We start from the raw sequence: 23,385 nt of genomic DNA, 5'->3' as shown, positions 1-23,385 counted from the left end.
TGCAGTCTTAGGCAAATTTAGGTGGATAAATCCCCAGAGCCTGGCAATGTATTCCCTTGGGCCCTGTGGAAGGCTCGTGCAGGAATTGCTGGGGCCCTGGCAGAGAGACTTAAAACATTCTTAGACATTGGTGAGTTGCTGGAGGGCTGGATAATGGCTAATGTTATTCCGTTGTTTAAGAAAGTCTCTAAGAATAAGCCAGGAAATTATAGGCCAGTGAGTCAGTAATGGGAAAGTTATTGGAAAGTATTCTAAGGGACTGGATTAGGTATAGTCAAAGCCTTGTGCATGGGTCGTCATGTCTGCCTACAGGAAAGATTTTAATAAGATTGAAAGAGTGCAGGGAAAATTTTAAAGGGTGTTGCTGGACCTGAGGACCTGAGTTATAGGGAAAGGTTAATAGATTAGGACTTTATTCGGTGGAACATAGAAGATTGAGAGGAGATTTGATAGAGGTACAGGTTCCTCCGCCATCCAAAGGTAGAGTGTTCCTATGAAACGGTTTATAAGCCGGAATGTTGTAAAGTGGAGAAGCAATTACCATCTATTTATATGGGAAAAATTTATGAGTGTTCGCAAGCCCAAAAAATAACCTTCCAAATCATGCCAAATAACACACAAAACCTAAAATAACAGTAACATATAGCAAAAGCAGGAATTATCTGATAAAAACACAGCCTATATAAAGTAGAAATACTTTTCTGCAATCATTGCAGCCCTGTCCACTGTAGCAAAAATCTCACGCAAGTGCTCTCGGCAGAAGCACTCTCTCCAGTAATCTTTAAGCTATGAAGCTGCCAAATCATATCAAATAACACATAAAAATACACAGCCTACATAAAGTAGAAATAATGTATGTTCAGTGTAGATTCACTTACTGGAATCGGGAAGACAGCGAGCACACTGGTGATGGTGTGTTAGGCTGAGTCGTTGGAGGTTGGGGTGGTGGGAGACTGGGGTGTCATCTCATCGTCGTCTGTTTCCATCCGGGCAGGCAGGTCACCTTCTTCTATGTCTGCCTGCATCGATGTTGAAGGTCGAGGTTCGTCAGCTGCTGTGGCTGATGTGGAAGGCTTGAAAAACGACAGCATGTTTGACTGCTTAGCCTCGTGCATTTTTCTATCATACAGTTCATTGTAAGCATTCAAACCATCCTGCAAATATGCCCTAAACCTACGTACCCTTTCAAAATTAAAGTCATACTTTTCTGCAATCATTGCAGCATTGTCAAGCGCAACAAAAATCTCACGCAGTTCCTTCACGTTCAGTTCCTGGATGACTTCACTTTCAGTCCATTTGCTACTGCATTCTGTTTTGATTGTTATCCTTTCCTCTTCCAATTGCATCAGCTCTTCATCTCTCAGTTCTTGGTCATGGGATGCCAAAACCTCTTCAACATCATCTTCGTCAACGTCCACAAGCCAAACTCAATTTGTCCTTATTTCGTTCACTACAATCGAAACAGTTAATTATGTCTAGTTTTATGTTAAGTGTAACACCCTTACGAGCTCTTTTAGGCTTTTCCAATACCTTAGAAATCATTTTGCTAATGGATGCACAAAATAAATTAACATAAAGCACAGATGCTCACAGGTGCGTGTTTAAGCAATGGCGGCTAGAATGCAGTTCTGGGGGAAGAGTTAGGCTGCTCGGGGCGCGCGCTGTCTTTTTTTCGTAACGGTGAGAGCACCTTCTGTTAGTGAAAACAGGTAACTAATGTAGGTCTTTCGTAACAGCGAGGTGTCGTAAAGCGAACGTTCGAAAAACAGGGGACAACTGTATACCAAATTAAGAGGGGTAAAGATAGGGTAAATGGAAGCGTGCTTTTTCCATTGAGGTTGGCTGGCACTAGAGCTAGAGGTCATGGGTTAAAGGTGAAATGTTTTCGAGGAACAAAGGGGATCCTCTTCACTTAGAGGGTGGTGAGAGTGCAAAATCAGCTGCCAGCGGAAGTGGTGGATGCAGGTTCGATTTCAACATTTAAGAGAAATTTGGATAGGTACATAGATGGGAGGGGTATGGAGGGCTGTGGTTTGGGTGCAGGTCAGTGGGACTGGACAGATTTAATGGTTTGGTGAGGACTAGATGGGCTGAATTGCTGGCATTTGCACTGGATTTTGAGGCAAGTGGTTCTGGGTTCAAATCCGGGTGGCTCCTTGCACGCTCTCCATTGGGTCAAGTGTCAAGCTAGCAACTCGGCCTCTTAAAAAACAGACCAAAATGGTAAAGAGGTAGCAGGGTTGCTGCCACAAGGCATGGAAAGGAACATTCAGATGAGCTGAAAGTCCTTTCTCTATGCTCTAGAATTCAATGAGTCTATGACGATCTTCTTGCTTTATTTCAATATTCTGGGATATCTGTTGTTAGAGCTGGGAACTTAATCATCTTAATGCTTTTCAGAAGACTAGCACTATCTTCTCCTTAATCTCAAATGTTCCAACATATTATCACGCCATACTCTTCCTTCATTATCCCCCATAAATACCTGCACAAAAGTACTCATTTAGTACCTCTGCCACTTGCTCTGACAACAAGCACAAATTACCTCCTTTGTCATTCAGTGGGCCTGCCCGCTCTCTTAACATGGCTTGGGATTCTTCCTTGATCCCTTTTTGCCTTCTCAGCCATCAGCTTGAGCATTTTCCTGCTTTCTTTGTTTCCTGGCTGTCTGTAAGGAAGACAAATCTCAGGGTTGTATACTGCATACGTACTTCAATAATAAATGTCCTTTGACTCCTACAAGGGCAAGTCTGATTTTAGCTTCGTGAACTATACATAAATTCACTTCTTTGTAGGATTAATGAAATCATCCAGGGCTTCCTTACCTTACAACCATTGTCTTTATTTCTCATCAGAGCACGTGTCCTGAATTCTGATCGGCTTTTCTTTTCAACAACTCCCATATGTGACATATGGACTTGTCCGACAGCAGCTCTTCCCAATCAATGCCCCTTTTTGCACCTCCCTCACCCTGTTATAAATTTTTCCTCTGCCAATTTAGTCACCTTCCTCCAAGTTCTGAATTTGTCCTCGGGTCTGTCAGATCGCCAGGCTCATTTCCCAAACCAGGACCAGTATGTTCCCTCTTCTCGATGGAATCTACACAAACTGTTTCAAGCAAACTCCTCCCCCACCACCTGCGTTGGATCCACTGAGAAATCACTCACAGTCTAAACCTCTTATATTAAGGAAATCCCAATCAATTCTGGGGAAGTTAAAGTCCCCCACTACGACAGCTCTGTGTTTCTGCAACTTTCAGTAATCTGTCTGCATACTTCGTTCTCCAATCCTTGGTGGCTATTGGGGAGCCTGTAGTTTAACCTCATCAGTGTACCGTATTCAGAGCTCCAGCCTAGTTGCCTCCGTGAATGAGTCCTCCAGGGCGTCATCCCTGAGCAACTTAAAATTTAAACTTAACATTTTCCCTGCCCTGACAGGTTTGAGGTCAGTCAGAGGTAACATTGAATCAGTGGAAATGGAGGCTCTTTTGAAGAACAAAATGTATGGACACAAAGCTGTATCTCATTAATGTGTGGCTCCACTGATTAATTCTCTCCCTCTAATCAATGCTAAATACAGACTAAAGAGCCTTGACTGGATCCTTGGAGAGAGCACAATAATTTATATATTGTTAAATAGAATTCAAGTGGTTTGGTAATGAGACTACCTTCATGACACAGTATTCTTTCCCTATTGATTTTGTGAGCTTCAGTTTTTATCATATTGGGTCTGAGGCTGAGTACATGTAATTGAAATTTCATTCCAGTGAAATAACTCTTTTCACCAATTACATTGTTTTTACTTATTGTAGGCTTCGTCAGCCACTTCAGCTATTTTGCTTTCATAAATATGATGGAAATAATTTTCTAAAATTATTGTTGCTTTTCATTGAGTACATTTTATTGTCATTAAATCCTCGATGTTTGTTAAGCAAATGGAAGAGGCTTTAATGATTTTGAAGTGTTTTTGTAGAAAGTGTTTGAGTAGAAAAATCATCCGGAAGAAGAGAGATGGTGCAGTGTAGAGAATAGAACAGAAGCCTGAAGGAACCTGCATTTACGTGTCATGGGACATAGAACAGGTCCTTCAGCCTATAACACTGTACTGGCACCTTAACCTACAACGATATCAATTTAACCATCCGCTCACACATAGTCCTAAGAGTCTTTGGTATGCCCCTAAGGCCGCTTTACCACCACTGTGTAAAGAACTTACCTCTGACATACTTTCCTCCGATCACTTTAAAGTTAAGGCTCCTTGTGTTAGCCACTTGTGCCTGGGGAAAGAAAAGTCTCTGGCTTTTCACTTAATCTATGCCTCTCATAATCTTGTATATCATTCTTACCCTCCTCTCTAAAGAGAAAATCCATATCTCAGTCACCCTATCCTCATAAGACATGCTATTTAATCCAGGCATATCCTCTGCACCCTCTCTATAGCTTCCAACATTCTTTCTGCAACGAGGCAACTGAATTGAACACAGTATTTGAAGAGTCGTCTAACCAGAGTTTTATTGAGCTGCAGTATTACTTTGTGGCTCTTAAAAACTCAATCCCCAGACCTAATGAAGGCCAACACACCATGTGACTTCTTAACTACCTTATCACCGTGTGCCACTACTTTAATGGATCTATTAATGTGAACCCCAAGATTCCTCTGTTCCTCCTCAGTTAAATATTGCCATTAACCCTATATTCCGCCTTCAAGTTTGAACTTCCAAAGTAAATCACTTCACACTTTTTTTGGATTCAGCTCCATCTGCCACTTCTCAGCACAGCTCTGTTTCCTTTCAATGTCCTGTTGTAACCTACGACAACCAGACCTTTGCGACATCCGCAAACATACTCAACCCCGCCTCAAATTACACTTCGTTCAAGCCATTTATAAAAAGTCACAGAACAGATCCCTGCAGAACACCACTAGTCACAGACCTCCAGGCAGAATACACTCCGTCCTCTGCCTTCTGTGTGTAAGCCATTCCTCAATCCACAAAGCCACTTTCCCTGGATCCCGTGCCTCCAGACTTAATGAGCCTACCGTGGGGATCCATTTCAAACAGTCATAGAACTTTACAGCATAGAAACAGTCCCTTTGGCCCATCTAGTCTCTGCCAAGCCACGAATCTGCCTAATCCCATTGTCCTACACCCAGAGCGTAGCCCTATATACGTCTACCATCCATGTACCTATCTAATATCTAATGTTGAAGTTGACCAAGCATTCACCATGCGTGCTGGTAGCTCATTCTGGATTCTCACCACTTCTGTGTGAAGGTAGACATGACCTACCATGCACAAAGCCATGTTGACTATAGCTAATCAGTCTCTGTCTATCCAAATACTTGTATATCACCAGTCCCTTAGGATATCTTCCAATGACTTTCCCATGACTACTGACTCACTGGCCTATAACTACCTTTTTTTATTCTTAGAGCCTCCCTTATACAACAGAACAACATTAGCTATCCTCCAATCCTCCAGCATCTTGGCTAAGGATGTTCTAAATATCTCTGCTAGTGTTCCTGCAATTTTTGCACCAGGCTCCCACTGGGTCTGTGGGAACACATTGTCAGGCCCTGGGGATTTATCTACCTGAATTTCCCTTGAAACAGCAAACACCTTCTCCTCTGTAATGTCTATAGGGGTCCATGACCTTGCTGCTGTAATACCTCACATCTTTAGACTTGGGTGTGTCCATCTTCCAAGAAATATAGATGCAAAAAATCCATTTAAGATATCCCCCCTTCTCTTTTGGCCTCATGTGTAGATTCCCACTCTGATTTAACAGAGGACCAATTTTGTCCCTTGCCATCCTTTTGTTCTTAATATATCTGCTGAAGCCCTTGGGATTCTCCTTCACCTTGTCTGCTAAGGCAATCTCAAGTTTTATATACTCCTGATTTTTTTTAAGTGTTGTCTTGCATTTCTTATATTCCTCAAGTGCCTCATTTATTTCTGCCTGCCTAAGCCTGAAATGCACCCTCTTTTTTTTTGTAACCATGGCCTCAATGTCTCTTCCCTGAATCTTTTATCTTTGCCTTTTATTCTGACAGGAACATTCATAATCTGTACTTTCAAAATTTCACTCTTGAAGGCCTCCTGCTTACCAAGTACACCTTTGCCAGAAAACAACCTGTCCCAGTCCAAACTGATGAATTGCCTTCCTAATTTCCATATACGTCACATCTCCTGCTCTGCCCTCATCAATATGTTTTGTCAGAGAATTCCTTCAGACTCACGAGGCGCAACCTGCCCTCACAAATCCATATTGAATATTTCTAATCATATCATGCTTCTCCAAATGATAGGAATCATTTCCCTAAGAATTCTTTCCAATTGTTTGCTCATTACTGGTCTGCTCCACCATTCCATATTGGCCGATTTATTATCCCTCTAAACCCATTCTCCTGCCTTCTCCCCATAGCCTTTGACACCCTTACTAATCAAGAACCTATCAACCTCTGCTTTAAATATAACCAATGATTTGTCTGTGACAATGAATTCCACAGACTCATTACCCTCTGGCTAAAGAAATTCCTCTGTTTAAAACGGATGTCCTTGTATTCTGAGGCTGTACTCTCTGATCCTGGGATTCTCCACTATAGGAAACTACTCTATCTGGGCCTCTCAATGAGATGCCCCCTCATTTTCCTTAACTCCTGTGAGTACAGATCCCTTTTTCTTCAGGGTGATGCTGGTCACTGATCTTAGATCCATTTTCCTGCACTATGTTTATTTTCCTTGATTCCCCAAATATATAGAAATGTCTTGACATTCTTCTTGAGTGAACAGAATGACTGAACCTCCACACTAATCAAGGGTAAAGAGCCCTAAAGATTCAGCACCTGTACTATACAGTAATTTTTTCTCACCTTATTCCCAAATTAATTAGTCTTTCCTTTGTTCTCAAACTATGACCTTAGCCCTAAAATCCCTGGTTCTTCTGCGTCTTCAATAAATTCAATGTTTTCAGCGCAAACATCAAAGTGATATTGGTCAGTCTCCTATATAAAGAGTACAGTCTACTCTGTGTCTCCTCATTTGGTAATACACCACTAGCGATTTCACCAAAGCTCTATTTGGCAAGGTGAAAGGTTGTCCAGGTATTTTTTGCTCATAAAACCAGGATAATGTGGTCCAACTAATCAGTCTACAAATAGGAAGAGAATGGCTAAAGCAGATAGGGAGCCTTTAGAGAGAGTAAAGTCATAATAGGAAACAAAAATGACAAATATGTTAAATCAATTTTTGCATCGGTATTTATTGTGAAGGACGCTGCAAGTATCCCTAAGATAACAGATGGGATAGTTTCAAATAAACACGGAGAAATTTGTAAAAATCTTAATCAGAAGGGATGAATTATTAGAGAAGTTTATGGTCAATTCACAGGTGCACAGTACTCTGCATCTCAGGATTGTAAAGGATCCTGGACATTCTCTCTTCTCCCACTGCCATCAGCAAAAGGTACAAAGAACTGAAATCACACACCACCAGGCTTAAGGACAGCCGAGGCCAAAAAAGTCAAGATGGTTAATGTCTCATAAGCAGTTAGAGATGAAAAGATCCAAAACGGGCTGATGATGTCCTGATGCAGGGCCTTGGCCGAAACGTTGACTGTTTATTTCTCTCCATAAATGCTATCTGACCAGTTGAGTTTCTCCTGGAGAGTGTGAGTGTGTTGCTCAAGCACAGCTTCTATACTGCTATTATTAGACAATTGAATGGTCTCTGAGTACAATTAAATGGATTCTTGATCTCACAATCTATCTCATTATGATCTTGCACCTTGTCTGCCTGCTCTGCACTTTCTCTGTAAGCCTGTACGTCTTTGGACTGTGGGAGGAGATTGAAGCACCCGGAGGAAACCCACACGGTCGCGGGGAGAATGTACAAGCTCTTTACAGGCAGTGGTGGGAATTGAACCCGGGTCTCCGGTACTGTAAAGCATTGAGTTTACCACTACGCTACAGCGCTGCCCCAATGTTGTTGTTAAAAGACAGAGTCAATAATCAAAGAGGAAATAATTAATCTCTTAGGAAAGCTGAATATAATCAAACCTCATCTATATGGTTTTATTAAAGATTAAGAAAGTTTGCCAAATTTGCTCAAATTATTTGAGGAAGTGACAAGGGGAACCTGTAGATGTAGTGTATTTAGATTTCTAGTAGGCACTTGATACAGTACCACTTAAGAGGCTGGTGCATAAATTGGTTGCACAGAGTATTCAACAAAATGTATTAGAATGGATTGAAAATGGGAAGTCACATAGAGTTGGAATACATGGGTCTTTTGCAGGCAGGAATGATGTAACTGGTGGAGTACCTCACAAATAAGTTCTTGGCTGTTATTTATTTATTGTATATGTTAACGATTGGATGAGAAATGAAATGTAATATTTTAAAGTTTTCTGATGATACAAAGATAAGATGAAGAGCAGGTTGTGATGAAGGAATTATGATCCTGTGTCAAGATATGGATAGACCGAATGGTTGAAAAGCTGGCAAATGGAGTTTAATGTGGGGAGTGTGAGGTCAAAAGGAAGATTAGAGGAAGCAAAAAGCAGATTATCATGTAAATGGAGAGTGACTGCAAATGAATGCAGTCAGAGGGATCGAGGTATTCTAGTGTATGAATCAGAAGAAGATAGCAGGTAGGTCCAACAAGTAGTTTAGAAGGCATAAGGCATGTTGGCTTTATTGCAAAGAGTTTGAACTTCTAGCGTCTTGTAACAGTTGAACAGGGTGTTGATGGGGCTGTGCACAGTTTTGGTACCTTTACCTATACAATGCAGACGGGGGTAAGAGAGTGTGTGTTTGACCAACAGGTTGGAAACTGAGGGTGGCGTCAGGCTCAGGGAACCATCAAATGAAACCCTCCAGTGTTTGCAGTCATACCTTGGGAAAAGAAAGATGACTTTAATTGCTGAAGGTCAGTTATCCCAGACCCAAAATATCAGTGCATGGGCTCCTTGGGACAGAGTATGGCCTAGGCCGGGGGTCGGCAACCTGCGGCTCCCGAGCCATTTGTGGCTCTTTCACCTCTGTGCTGCGGCTCCCTGTGGCTTTGGGAAATAATTGGTCAGTATTTAATTAAAATGTATTTTATGTTAGTTTGTTAGCTTTTGAAATGTAATTATGGTGATCTTGTACAACCTAAGTGTAGCGACACATTTCCTGCCACATCCGAAACGGCTCACAATTAGCCAGCATTCCGGCTAAGGGAGATAGCCTACGGGGGTTTGTGAGTACGCGTCTTTTGCAGCATCTGCGTCCATGGGGGCTGGGTTGAGGGAGGCTTAAAAGCAAGGCTGTTTAGTTCGAATAAAGCTATCTTTGACTGCAGTTTACTGACACCGCTACAACGTGTTTTTATCGCTGGCTGTCCAGACGGAAGGTGCTGAAACGCTTTGTCGCGTGTCTGGAAGAAGTGAAAACTTTCCTGGGCAGCAAAGGGCTCACCTTTCCTGAGCTGGAACAGCCAGAGTGGCTGGAAAAGCTACACTTCATGGTAGACATGACAGCGCACCTGAACACGCTGAACACAGCTCTTCAGGGGAAAGGACGTACAGCCCTGCACATGTTGGAGGATGTTTTGGCATTCGAGCGCAAGTTGACAGTGCTTGCCAGAGATTTACAGAAAGGCACTTTGTCTCACTTCCCCAATTTGAGAGAGTTCAAACAAGGTCACGACATGATAATTTCGGAGTATTTACATTCTGCAATCATCGCAATGCAAACATCGTTTGGGAAACGCTTCTGTGAGTTCAGAGAGGAAAAAAACACATTATCCTTCCCGGTCACTCCCTTAAGCATCGATCCTTCCCTACTGAATACGACTGCATTGGCAGGTGTGAGTCAACCTGATCTTGAGATGGAACTGGCCGACATAGCCGACAAAGACATATGGGTGTCCAAGTTTAGACGCTTGACAGCAGACCTTGAAGATGTTGCCCGTCAGAAGGCCGTTCTTGCTCAGAAACACAAATGGAGTGATATTGAAAACCTCACAGATGACAGCTTGCGATCCTGTGTAAAGATGAAGGTGACATCATACAGCCCTGATGTGCAGACGCTGTGCGCTGAGGTCCAGGAGCAGAAATCCCATTAACCAAGTATGATAAATATTTTAATTGCCTATTATTTTACTTATATTCATATTATTTCATTGTTCAGTGAAATAGTCCTTTCATTTTTCAGGATGACAGCTGGCTGACGTTATTTTTGGTTTGCTGCTGGCGGAAAATTTAAGTTCGGCGTTTTTCATAAATACAAGAAGGACTCAAATAGACATTGAATATTTTACTTAAAAGTAACTTTCAACCCAACGTCTTTTTTTCGGAGTTCAAAATGTTTTTGTTGCATGCAGAAATGTAATTTCGTTTTCTCTGCAGGAGCTCATCAATTTCATAAATGCAACACATTATAGTTTGTTTATACATAGCATAAAGGCAAAACAAAACGTTGTATGCAGTGTTATTTCATTTTAAATGTCAAACGGGTTTTGCGGCTCCCAGTGTTTTCTTTTCTGTGGGAAACGGGTCCAAGTGGCTCTTTCAGTGGTAAAGGTTGCTGACCCCTGGCCTAGGCCCTACCATCCTCAAACATTTCATCAATGAACTTGCTGCCATTAAAAGTTCAGGAATAAAACATAGAACGTTACAGCATTGTATCTGGCCTGTAGCCCATCAAATTAACCTTTCCTCCTGCATTGCCTCAATTTTTCTATCAACAACGGTGATGTTTACCATTGATTACACTATATCCTATTCTGTTATTATCTCTTTAGTAAATGAAGTCATCCATGTCTATATGCAGCCAGATATAAACACCATTCAGGCATGTGCTGATATGTGTCAAGTAACATTCACGTCACAAAAAATGCCAGACAATGACATTCTCCAACCGCAGAATTGATACAACCACTCTATTTCCTGAAGTACAGCACCTCACTTAATGAACTCTGGCATGCTCACTAAAATAAATTTACTTCGGAGTAAATCTCTCTGCAGGTGGTTGACTCCATATTGGTACCTTATCAATAGCGGATGTTAATCTTTGTAGTCGTCCGCTGAGAGTCGTGTACGATTTATTGTTTTGTAGGACTTGCAGTGAAATACACACTCACTCTTTCAGTGGAGTGAAATCCCCTGCGTAGCTCCCAAGTGAGGTTCATTTTAAACCATCACAGCAGTTGCCTAATGAAGTAGAAGTAATGAAGACTCAGAGGTAAAGGCACCAGATTTCATTTTGTTCAGAACCACTGGATGTGATTATAATCATGTTACCCTGTTCAAGTGATTCTTTGTAGTGCTGGGACACAACAATCTTGACGTGCTCTTGCTCCCCCTGATCCTGAACTTCTAACGATTAAGTGCCAGTGCTGACTGTTCCACTTGCCAAGAGGATTCCTCTCCGTGATCCTGACCACAGTTTACATACTTCCAAAGGCAGTGGTCCTGAGTGCCACCATAAGCAAACAAGAAACAGCACACCCCGACACCTTTCAAATCATTGTCAGGGACCTCAATCAGGCTTGTTTGAAGAGATTTCTGCCTAATTATTATCAACATGTTAACTGCGGCACCAGGGGTCCCAACAAACTTGACCACCGCTTTACAATAATTAGGAATGCCTACTACATTTCAGGAAATCTGGTCACTTGGCTGCCCTCCTCCGACCTGCATACAGGCAGAGGCTAAATAGCAGGGTTCCAGAGATACAATGCCTTGAATAAATATTCAGCCGCCACAACTATTTTCATATTTTGTTGTCTCATTTTCTAAATTTAAAATATATTGAAGTAAGATTTTCTGAGCTAATATACAAAAGCATTGTGCTTCATGTCAAATCAAAAGAAAAATTCCAAAACTTGTCAATAATTTCCCAAAAATTAAAAACCAAAATTGCGAGGCTGAGAAAGTATTAATCCTCTTTGTAATTACTGCACTAACTTTCCTCAGGTGCAATATTAACTTATCAACTGACTCAATTTGATGATGTAGGAAATTGGAGGATCACCTGTTTTCAATAAATTCGTATGAATAAATACTCCCCCTGTCTCTCTGTGAGGTCCACCAGTATGGTAGATTTTCATCAGACCAAATCAAAATGAAGACAAAAGAGAATTCAAGGTAAGCCAGGGAAATGATAATGGAGAAGTGCAGATCTGGGGAAGGGTATAAGACCATCTCAAAAGTATTGAATGTACTTTGGTGCTCGGTGCAGTCCATCATGGAAAAAATGGAAGAAAACGGCCACTCTGTGTAGCTCAGGCCACCCCGCTAAATTTAGTCTCTGAAGAACAACGGCACTTGTAAGAGAGGCTGTGTGACACCAACAGTCACCCTGAGTGAGCTGCAGAATTCAATGGAGATGAAGTTCATAGCTCCACAATCTCTAAGGCCTTGCACAAAAAGGGAACATTTATGGAAGAGTGGCAAGGTAAAAGCCTGGCTAAAAGAAAGCATATCCTTTTCTGTAAAGACATCAAACAGTGACTGAAATCTCACTCCCAGAGTAACTGGAATGGGTTCAATTTAAGAACATGGATGTCCTCAAGTGGCCCGGTCAGAGTCCTGACTTTAACCCAATTGTACATCTCTGGCAAGACCTCAAGATTGCTGCCCACTGCCACTTCCCAACTAACCATGGCACAGCCTGAGCAATTGTTTTGCAGGGTGGAATGAGGAAATCTTGTTCCATTATGTTGTGCAAAGCTAATAGAGACTTACCCGAAAAGACTTCTGGCTATAACAGCTGTGAGAAGTATTTCAACTAAATATTGAACAAAGAGAGGGTTCAACATAAAAAGAAGAGAATCTGCAGATGCTGGAAATCTGAGCAACACACACCAAATGCTGGAGGAACTCAGCAGGCCAGGCAGCATCTGTGGAATAGAGTACAGTTGATGTTCCGGGCTGAAACTCTTCATTAGGACATAACATTCTAAGTACAGTTTCACCATATCCCTATACCATTTTATTAAGGTCTTTAAAGCCTCACTCAAAACCTTTATATACTGAAAGCCAGCATTCCATATACCTTCCTAATTGTTCACTGCTTTTAATGAGGATATGGCTTTTCACGGCATGTGCACATAGACACAGGATCCCTTTGAATGTCAATGCCACCCAACTTCTGAACGCAGAGTGTTGGCCATTGCCGTGTTGGTGCTTACTCATAAAGCTACCAATCAAGTACTTTCTGCAGAAAAGTTTTTCCTCCTTTTCACAATCAAAACCTGCATTATTGTCTATATGGAATGAGGGGGTCTGATTCTAGTTGGAGCTTCTCTCCAAAGAAACTTCATGCATATGTTAAGACCCAATAAAAATTCAGGTGTGTGTGGATAAGTGACAAGAAACATAAAATGCCTGATTTAGTTTTCTAGATCTCTACCAGGAGAGGGGGTCACAATTGAGCAGAGATTCAACTGGACCATTTATAGTACTCTGGCTCTAAGTGTAGACGCTGGGTTTCCTGCAATGAGTGATTCATTAGCAGCTCCTTTGCACAGGGCACCATCCACGTCTGATGGTTCACCCGCCTTATATCTGTGATGGTGACTGTCGAATCAGGTGCATGGGGGCCTGATAGGGAATATGGTGATTTACCCATTACCTTCCATCCTAAGTGAATGTAGTAAGCTAACTGAGAAGGGGTAAGCTGTTGTCTCTGTGCTGCCCAACTTTGCTTGTTAGCCATTGCTTATAAAACTTGCCACAGCTGACAGATAGGGCCAGAACTGTTTCTCAGCATCTCTGACAGCTCTATGGAATTCGTATCTTGATTTCTTATAAAGGTCAGGGATACTATAGACCTAGATTTCAGAAGAAAGTGGATCTCCCAGTTCATCCATGGTTTTGGGTTTGGAAACACCCAGATTGTCCTCTGGTACACAGGATAGGTTGGAAGACAAGTTGTGAAGTTGACGCAATGGAGGCCACAAAGGAATAAGGATCTAATAAGTTAGTGACCAATAATGCAGGATAATGTAAAATGGCATCTTCAACAGGATCCCACCACCAAGTACATCTATTCCCCCCCCCACCCCCCACTTTCTGCTTTTTGCAGAGATTGATCCTTACACGACTTCCTTCTCTATTCATCCCTCCCCACTGATCTCCCTCCTGGCTCTCATCCTTGCGGGTGGAACAAGTGCTACACCTGCCCCTATACCTCCTCCCTCACTACCATTTAGGGCCCCAAGCAATCATTCCAGGTGAGGCGACACTTCACTTGTGCATCCATTGTATCCGGTGCTCCCAGTGAGACCCGACATAGATTGGACAACCACTTCACCAAGCGCCTATGCTCTGTCCGCCAGAAGAAGTGGGATCTCCTAGTGGCCACGCATTTTCATTCCATTTTCCATCCCCATTCCAACATGTCGATCCCTGGCCTCCTCTACTGTCACGATGAGGCCACGCTCAGGTTGGAGGAGCAACGCCTGATATTCCTTTTGCGTAGCCTCCGAACTGATGGCATGAACGTCGATCTCTCAAACTTCCTGTAGTGCCTCCTCCCCCCTTCTCTAATCCCCATCCGCTTTTCCCTCCCTCATCTTATCTCCTTACCTGCCCATCACCTCCCTCTGGTGCTCCTCCCCCTTGGTCTTGCTTCCAAGGCCTTCTGTCCTCTTCTGTTAGATTCCTCCTTCTCCAACCCCGTATCTCTTTCACCAATCAACTTCCAACTCTTTACTTTACCACTCCCCCTCCCAGTTTCACCTATCACCTCGTGTTTCTCCCTCCCCTCCCCTCATGTTCTAACTCTGACTTCTCGTCTTTTTCTCCATCCTGCTGAAGGATCGCGGCCTGAAACATCGACTGTACTCTTTTCCACAGACGCTGCCTGGCCTGCTGAGTTCCTCCAGCATTTTGTGTGTGTTACCTGGATTTCCAGCATCTGCGGATTTTCTCGTTTGTGACAATGTAAAATTGTCCGTTTTGGCGTAATATGTAATTGATGAGATGCTGCAGAGTTCAGTTGGATTTGGTTCCCTGAACAGATTCATGAAAACATGCAGATATAACAAGTAACTAGAAGAGCTCATGAATATTATTGTTTATTGCTAGAGGAATTTAATACAAAAGAGGAAGATTCTGCCTCATTTAGGGCTTTGTTGAGATCACATCACGTGTGAGCACAGTGTACACCATTGGTCTACTTGACGAAGGATACAACTATACTGGAATCTGTTGAGGTTTACTGTGACAGTATGTGGCATGGCTGGGTTTCTTAGAAGCTTTGTCCCTGCAGGAATAAGATAAAATTAGTGAGACCTTTTAGGCTCCTGGATGCCCTTGATAGGATGAATATGGAGAGAAACATTTCTCTTGTGGTCCAGAACTAAGGGTCGCTATTTTTTTTTAAAAAAATGCATTATCCACTTAAGGTGAGGCAGATTTTCGCTCAGAAAGTTGTGAATCTTTGGAATTCACTTTCTCAAAGGGTGGTGGATGCAAAGCCTTAGAAAGTAGGTCCTTAATAAGCAGGGAGGTGAAGGTTGCTGTGCAGAGGTGAGCTGAGGTTTCACCCACATCAACCAGGATCTTTTTTAAATGGAAGTGCAAAGTTGATGGAGTGACTGACCTGTCTCTGCTCCTGACTCATCCGTTCTTGTATATTCATGTCCTGTTTTTAAATCCTTGAACTCCTTTCCCAACAGTGATGGGGAAATAAAATCTCCCATCAAAAAAGGAAGTCCCTGATTGGGCCAAACGTACCTTTATTTATGAAACACTAGTATGTTGATAAAACCAATTTAGATTTAGTCAAGTAAGCCTTTTTGCTGCCCTGATGACCATCGTTATATCTTTGTAGTTATGGAGATCTTGATTGTCTGTAGATGGTCGGTCAAGGTAATCTAATAAATGTAATTGTGACAAAAGTTTCCATACTGAGAAGTATTGGATTTCTGAGTCCTTCGTATCCTTTACTTGTGTCATGGAATAAATCAAATTTGCAGCTTCTCAGTTTGGGTTAAGACCAAACTTTGTCTTTAGGCATCCCACACTTAAACCTGTGGATTAAAATCCTCCTCCCCTCACCACCCTAACCTCCCTCCCCAGCAATCAGTCTGTGAACACTGTTACCATTTGACAGTATAGAACATATTGCTTCCATTCCAGGAGAGGGTACATTAAGAACTATCATTGTATTTTCTATATATTTTACAAAAAACGTCTGGTGCTTCTCATTAACATAATGTAATGTTACCCCACTTCAATGCACAGGATCAGAAAAAGCCACAGAGTGTTGTAGATTCAGCCAGCTCTATCTTGGCACCAGCATCCCCACAGCTTCAAAAGGAGATGCCTCATTAAAGACAGCATCCAACATTAAGGACCCTCACCATCCAATGCATGCCCCATTCTCATTATTTCCATCAGGCAGGGGGTACAGGAGCACACCCAGAACAGGTTCCTCCCCCACACCATCAGATCCTGGATGCTCCACCTTTTCACACTCTCACATGAAGATGCACACTCAACGACTCGGGAATAGCTTCCTCTCCTCTGCCGTTAGTTTTCTGAATGGACATTGAACCCCTGAACATTACCTCACTACCTTTTACACTTTTTGCACTACTTATTTAACTATTTAAATGAACAGATTCAATAGGTATATTCCATATCAGAGAAACATATACAATATACATCCTGAAATTTGTCTCCGCAAACATCCATGAAAACAGAGCAGTTCCCCAAAGAATGAATGACAGTTAAAAGCTAGAACCCCAAAGCCCCCCCCAGCTCCCCCCTCCCCCCAGCAGCAAGGCAACAACCCCCCCCCCCACCCTACCAGCAAAAAAGCATCAGCGCCCCCACTGAGCACTCGGGTGTGCAGCAAGCATCAATAAGGACACAGACTTGCAGTACCCCCAAGATTACTCATTCACCCGGTAATTCAACATACCACTGGCTCTCTCTCCCCATAATTAAGGGAAAAAGAGGTGTCCCCATTTCACAGCGAGAGGGGAGTCATAACGAACAACTCGCTGATTTACGATGTTAATAGTCTGTCACGTTGCTTTTTCCGAGCTCTGCGACCAGAGGCTGGGCACCAGAAAGGCTCTGGTCTCTGGACTCAACACGTGGCAGCTAACCTGATGTTCCGTGTTCTCCCGTGACGCTTCAGTCTGTGGCACTGGCCTAGAATCAGCACCTCTCCAGAGTCATTTAAAAAAAATATTTATTATATATTACAGATTTTTATATGTATTGCAATGTACTGCTGCTGCATAACAATACATTTCGCGACGTATGTCGGTGAAATTAAACCTGATTTTGAATCCATAAACACTACCTCACTATTTTCCGCTCTTTTAACATGACGTATTTATTTATTATATTTCTTAATGCAATATAGGAAATTTTTTTATGTATTGCACTCTATGGCTGCCACAAAACAATAAATTTCATGAGATGTCCGTGATCATAAACCTGATTCTGGTTCTGATTTCTGCACTCCCGGCTGCCCAACACAGACTTCTGGATCATTCTTCAACTGGTTCTCTTGCTGTTGCCCTGTGCAGCTTAGCTTGTGTTCCATTCAAACTTAAAAGAGCAAACTTTTGGATAAGAATAGGGTCAGCATCATTGCTCAATCATCTTCATCTCCAGTCAGCAGGATATTATTTTATCTCTGCTTTTATTTCTAGAAGCACAATCATAAATAAGTTCATGATTTCTCCTCATTTTTCCACAAACCTTCCTGTGTGTCAAGTATTTTTATAGTGGTGGAAGTTTTACTCTTACTTTGGTTGTAACACTTGGAAAGACTTACTCAGTTTACTTTTGTAAAACACCCACAACTTGACATAGTTGACTATATTCTAATTTTATCTTCTAGAATGAAGGTATTCTACAGCCATGCTAGCACAACAGTTAGCTGGTTGCTGTTACAGCTTGGGGCGTCAGAGTTTGGAGTTCAAGTCCGGTGCCCTCTGTATGCACTCTCTGTACGTTCTCCCTGTGCGTGCACAGATTTTCCCTGGGTGCCCTGGATTCCTCCCACAATCCAAAGTCATATCAGGTAGGTTAATTGGCCCCGTGATTAGGTTAGGTTTAATTGGGTTGTCATGGGTTGGTGGGGCTGTGGCCCAAAGGGCTGGAAGGACCTAGTCTGTGTTTTATGGCTAAATAAATAAATATTTGATCCATCAGTTCTACGCTGGCTTCCAGGGGAGAAATCTCATTTATCCCATTCCCACTTTGTTTATTTCCCTGGATCCAGCAAATTACTCTCTCACGCAGGCACAGCAACTCCCCTTTGAGTCTTTTTGCTAATAACCAATACAAAGGGGGAACTTCCTCCAGCTAATTATCCCGTTATACATCAGTTGAGCTGAGAGGAAACCAGAGGAGCTGCAGGAATGCCACATGGCCTTGGAGAGAATGTGCAAATTCAGCAAACACTGCAGGTTAGGACGGAACGCAGGTCCTGTCAGGCCACAGCACTAACTGACGTGACACTGTACTCCCCAAAGCATGTCCTGAAAATTGCCTTTTGACATTTCTGTTTTCTGACAAATGGAATGATCAAGTCAGAAAATATAATTTTGAAAGGAATGGCTTTTATAAATACATCCATCTGTAATATTTCTTTTTCTGTCAAGGTTTTTACAGAGGTAAAACACAAAATGCTTTTCTATTTCATTTTCACCTTTCATATAGTAGCATATCGCCCAAGGTCATAATATAGAAGAGACTGGAATCTTATTTTCTGCAGAATGTACAAAATCTAATTGTAACAGTGAGAAGGAAGGTCATATGAAAACAGAACTTTCTTTTTGCAATAGTCCTAGAACATGTCCCTATAGGAGATGGCACTGAGAGAGCAGTAGAGATCTTTGTATGAATTTGATTGGTCTAATTTAACCATTCTAAGTAGCAATTGTAGGGAATGCTAATTAGAAATGTGAAGTGGGTGTAGGCCCATTGTAGAATTTGTTAATAAAGTTTTTGCCTATGTGTTGGCTTTGTTGTTGGTTTAGAAATGCAGTTTTAACTATTAGAGTCAGGGTTATTCTTTTGTCAAGCATTTTGAAAAATAGATCAATGGTCGCATTATGTGGTTTAACACCTTTTTGATTAAAAGTTAATGTGAGGCCCTGACTCCCTGATAGGTTGAGATCTAAAAGATATTAAGGCAGATTTTTGAAGTAGTGGCAAAAACATTTATAAAGCAGTAAAATTATAACCATATAACCATATAACAATTACAGCTTGGAAACAGGCCATCTCAGCCCTTCCAGTCTGCGCCGAACCCTGATCATTATAAATGATAAATTACCTGATAAATTAATCATTTATCAGGTAATCTGTAAAAATTGTGATCCATGCAGTTGATATGAATAAAGTGATTATCTGTTGAGCTCACTGCATAAAATTATTAATTTTCCAGAAGAATTAATTGAAATGTAATTTCCAGAAAGTATAAAAACAATTTATTGCTTCTAATTGAAAGGATGCACTATTTAGGAATAACTCAGTAAATAATCTGAGGCTCAATCTTATCTCGAAGGTTTGAAAGATATTTCACACTGGAGCTAGCATTAAACAGATATATCACAGATCAATTGAGCCACATCTTTAATACAGTGATGCAGGGCATCTCCAGGGCAACAAATTGCTTCAACGCATTTCGTGGTCCTTTGAGAAGGTACCACTGGTTATTCTGGAGAGTCCACAGCCAAGCCCACAGCAGTGTTGAGGAGCTAGCGAAGCCGTGAATGAGAACGTAAGAGATGGTGGAAGGAGGTGACTATGTGCCCTCGAGAAATCAGACCTCCAGCTGGATCAGAGTGAGGCGGCTGTGTGGAAGCGGACGCACAAAATAATGGCTCAACCTTAGTAAGTGCTGTGTGACAGGAATTCTGCCAAGCCTTTGCAAAGAAGTGGACACGTCCTTCAGAGTTGAGATGGAACAATCAGCTAATCAGCTGCCCTTCTAAGGTTGTGTTAATTTCATTGTATTAAGTGAATTTATGGATAATATTTAGGAAAAGAGTTCATTATAATCCTGTGAAAGGCTACCACAAACCTTTTGACAAAAAGCATTAAAAAAATTAGGCACTTTAAGGAGACTTGTGTTTTGTTTGTGGCTTCTTGCATTAAAATTGATGTTGAAATGTATGTTTTGAATGGGCAAGGAAGAAAATCAAGTTATGAGACATATAAGTTAATGTAGATATTTGGTCAGACACTTCCTTTCAGAGGACTGGAAAATTGCAGATGGCACTCCACTCTTTAAGAATAGAGGGAGGCAAAATATGGGATATTATAGGCCAGTTAGGATAACCTCAGTAGTAGGCAAGATGTTATAGTCCATTATTAAAGACGAGGTTTTGGGGTACTTGTAGGCACTTAATAAAATAGGCTGAAGTCGCATGGTTTCCTTTAGGGTTAATCTTGCCTGACAAATCTGTTGAAATAGACAGGATAGACTAAGGGACATGATAGAGAAAGAAGAGTCAGTGGATGCTATTTACTTCTATTATAGGCAAGATACTTGAATGGGCAGAAGATGCTGGTTTGGCAAAAGGCATAGAATGGGAATAAAGGGGGTCTTTTCTGGATGGCTGCTGGTGACTTGGTGTTTAGTGTTGTGTTCACTACATTTCAAGTTCTATGTTAGTAATCTGTGTTGGAATTGACGGGTTTGCAAGCAGTACAAAAATAGGTGGGGGGCAGATTGTGTTGAGGAGGCAGGAAGTCTGCAGAAGGACTTGGACAGATAGGAAAATGAGCAAAGAAGTGGCACATGGAATATAGTGTAGGCATACGTGTTTTCATGCACTATGGTAGAAGGAATAAAGGCATAGACCGGTTTCTAAAAGGGGAGCAAATTCAGAACTCAGAGGTGCAAATGGACTTGGGAGTCCTAGGGCAGCATTCCCTAACGGTTTGCTTGCAGGCTGACCTGGTAGTAAGGAAAGCAAATGCAATGCTAGCATTTATTTTGAGAGGACTAGAGTATAAGAGCAGGCTGTAATGCTGAAGGTACCGAATAGATCAGGAGTTCCCAGCCTCGGGTCCATGGACCCTTAATGGTATTGCTCCATAGCATTAAAAAGGTTGGGAGCTCCTGGATTAGGGGGTGTTATGAGCAGTTTTGGGCCCCTTGCCAAGTTCAAGTTCAAATTTCAGTTTAATTGTCATTCAACCATAGCCTATGAATACAGCCAAATGAAACAGTGTTATTCCGGGGCCAAGGTGCATATCACAGCACATATAAGATAGCAGTAAACACACAGGCTCACAAAAATATAGAACAAGACCCTGACTTCATGCATATTGCAGCAATCTGCAGTTGAACATCCCTATCTGAGAAAGGATGGGCTGCACTGGGTAGAGTCCAGAGGAGGTTCACAAGAGTGATCCTGGGAATAAAAGGGTTAACATATCAGGTGCATTTTTTTGGGCTCTGGGCCTGTACCACTGGAGTTTAGAAAAACGAGGTGATCTCATTGAAACCTTTCGAATACTGAAAGGCCTAGACAGTGTGGATGTGGAGAGGATGTTTCAAATGGTGGGAAAGTCGAAGACCAGAGGACAATGCCTCAGAGTACAAAGATGTCCTTAGGATCAGTGAAGAAGATGAATTTTTTTAGCCAGAGTTTGGCAAATCCAAATGTCTGGACTGTGTTGCCACTGATTGCAGTGGAGGCCAAATCATTAAGTATCTTTAAAGTAGAGGTCGATAGGTTCCAGATTAGCCAGGGAATCAAAGGTTATGGGGAGAAGGCAGAAGAATGGGTTTGAAAAGGAAAATAAATCAGCCATGATCGAATGGCAGGGTGGATTCAATGGACTGAATGGCCTAATTCTGCTTCTATGTCTTATGGTCTCTCCAGCTAACAAACTCATGACTTATGTACAGCCCTTACAGAGGAATAAGCATTTGAGAGACCACTGGGAGGAACATCATCTGATGTAGGGCTAAAGGGCTTTTCCACCATTGGGAACTCAGTTCGCAACCGGATTTCTGTCCGGATTATGAACAGTTCACAGGAACATAACTCTGCCAAAACCTGGGGAGGGCCTGTAGATAAATCATCGGTACGGTAGCAATGCTTATGTGTAAGTCAAGACTTTGTTTGTGCCCTGTAGATTAGCCTGAAGCACTATAATCACAGAATCAACTGTAAAAATTATTGTGTACATTCACTCATGTGAGAAGGTGCAAGTCCTCAGGCAGATTTCTAATGTTTTATCCACCCTCATAGAAATGTGTTGAAGAAGCACTTAATTTCTTTTTCATTGTGCTGATGATTGTATATTATTTAAATTTTTGCTTTTGTAGTATTTTCCACATTGGATTTTAAGGGTACAAACACTGTACTCCCTTCATTGTGCTTACACCCTTACCTAACCACCCCATCGTATTTATTTTTGCTTAAAGCTAAGTCTGCATCTTTGCTTGTTCTGCTTTTGGCTGGTTGTAACATGGTGGAGCAAATTGAGTGCAGGATTCATATAAGGACTTCCTTCGGAGCAGGGTGAAAACTGCTATTCCCAGTCCTTACTTTCTTATTCAGAACTAATATTCACTTGTACATTTTACAGGTATGCTAATATTTACAATTAATTGCTCATTATGATAACTTTTTTTAGTCGAGGCAAAAATGCAAAGCAATGTTAAAAAAAAATTGAGAAAAGAATGAAATTGAGCAGAATGAGAAAAATTATTGTACTGTAAACCAATAACTTTTTTTGATGGGCATTTTCTAATTCCTATTTCAGCAAATGTACTGTATATAGTGATCATAGAAACACAGAAAATCTCCAGCACATTACAGGCCCTTCGGCCCACAATGTTGTGCCGACCATGTAACCCACTCCAGAAAATGCCTAGAATTTCCCTACCACATAGCCCTTTAGGCTCCATGTACCCATCTAAGAGTCTCTTAAAAGACCCTGTTGTATCTGCCTCGAACACCATCACTGACAGTGTATTCCACGCACCGATCACTATTAAAAAAATAATAAAAATCATATTATCTGTTCCCAATCCTGTGCAATATTATACACAAGCTTTTAGTTACACATATATAAATAAATGTCATGTCAAGTGTCAGAAGGGGGTTTTGAACTCATACAAGCAATCGGAAATGTCCTCACAGTTCTAGGCCTTGGGTGAATCGGGTTTCGAGGGTGGCAAGCAATTACGTCAAAGTTAGACTTAATCTTATCCCTATATCCAGGTCAAATTATCTGCCCAATACAAATACATTAATATAACGTCATCTAACTTTATCTAACTGTATCTAACTTTGTAATCTTGCAAAAGGTAGAATCTTTGCTGCCTGACACCATTGTTTTGAGTTCCAAAAATACCCATGCTGAACATTATGCTAAATTAAACTAAAGTTCTTCTGCC

General features: G+C 41.6%; 2 protein-coding genes across 2 annotated transcripts in view; both read left to right on the top strand.

Moving 5' to 3' along the window:
* LOC132401141 (protein lin-28 homolog B-like) overlaps positions 1-23,385 on the top strand; it is a 242,186-nt gene that overhangs the window by 32,683 nt on the left and 186,118 nt on the right. The window lies entirely within an intron of this gene.
* Positions 9,003-10,315, top strand: LOC132400355 (general transcription factor II-I repeat domain-containing protein 2-like). Its single transcript, XM_059981306.1, has 2 exons — positions 9,003-10,109; positions 10,195-10,315. The coding sequence occupies exon 1, from the start codon at positions 9,503-9,505 to the stop codon at positions 10,103-10,105; it is 603 nt and encodes a 200-aa protein (XP_059837289.1). The 5' UTR covers positions 9,003-9,502; the 3' UTR covers positions 10,106-10,109; positions 10,195-10,315.

This window comes from Hypanus sabinus, chromosome 10 (genome assembly GCF_030144855.1).
Source record: "Hypanus sabinus isolate sHypSab1 chromosome 10, sHypSab1.hap1, whole genome shotgun sequence".
In the NCBI taxonomy this organism is placed as follows: domain Eukaryota; kingdom Metazoa; phylum Chordata; class Chondrichthyes; order Myliobatiformes; family Dasyatidae; genus Hypanus; species Hypanus sabinus.
This window is presented reverse-complemented; position numbering and strand designations above follow the sequence as displayed.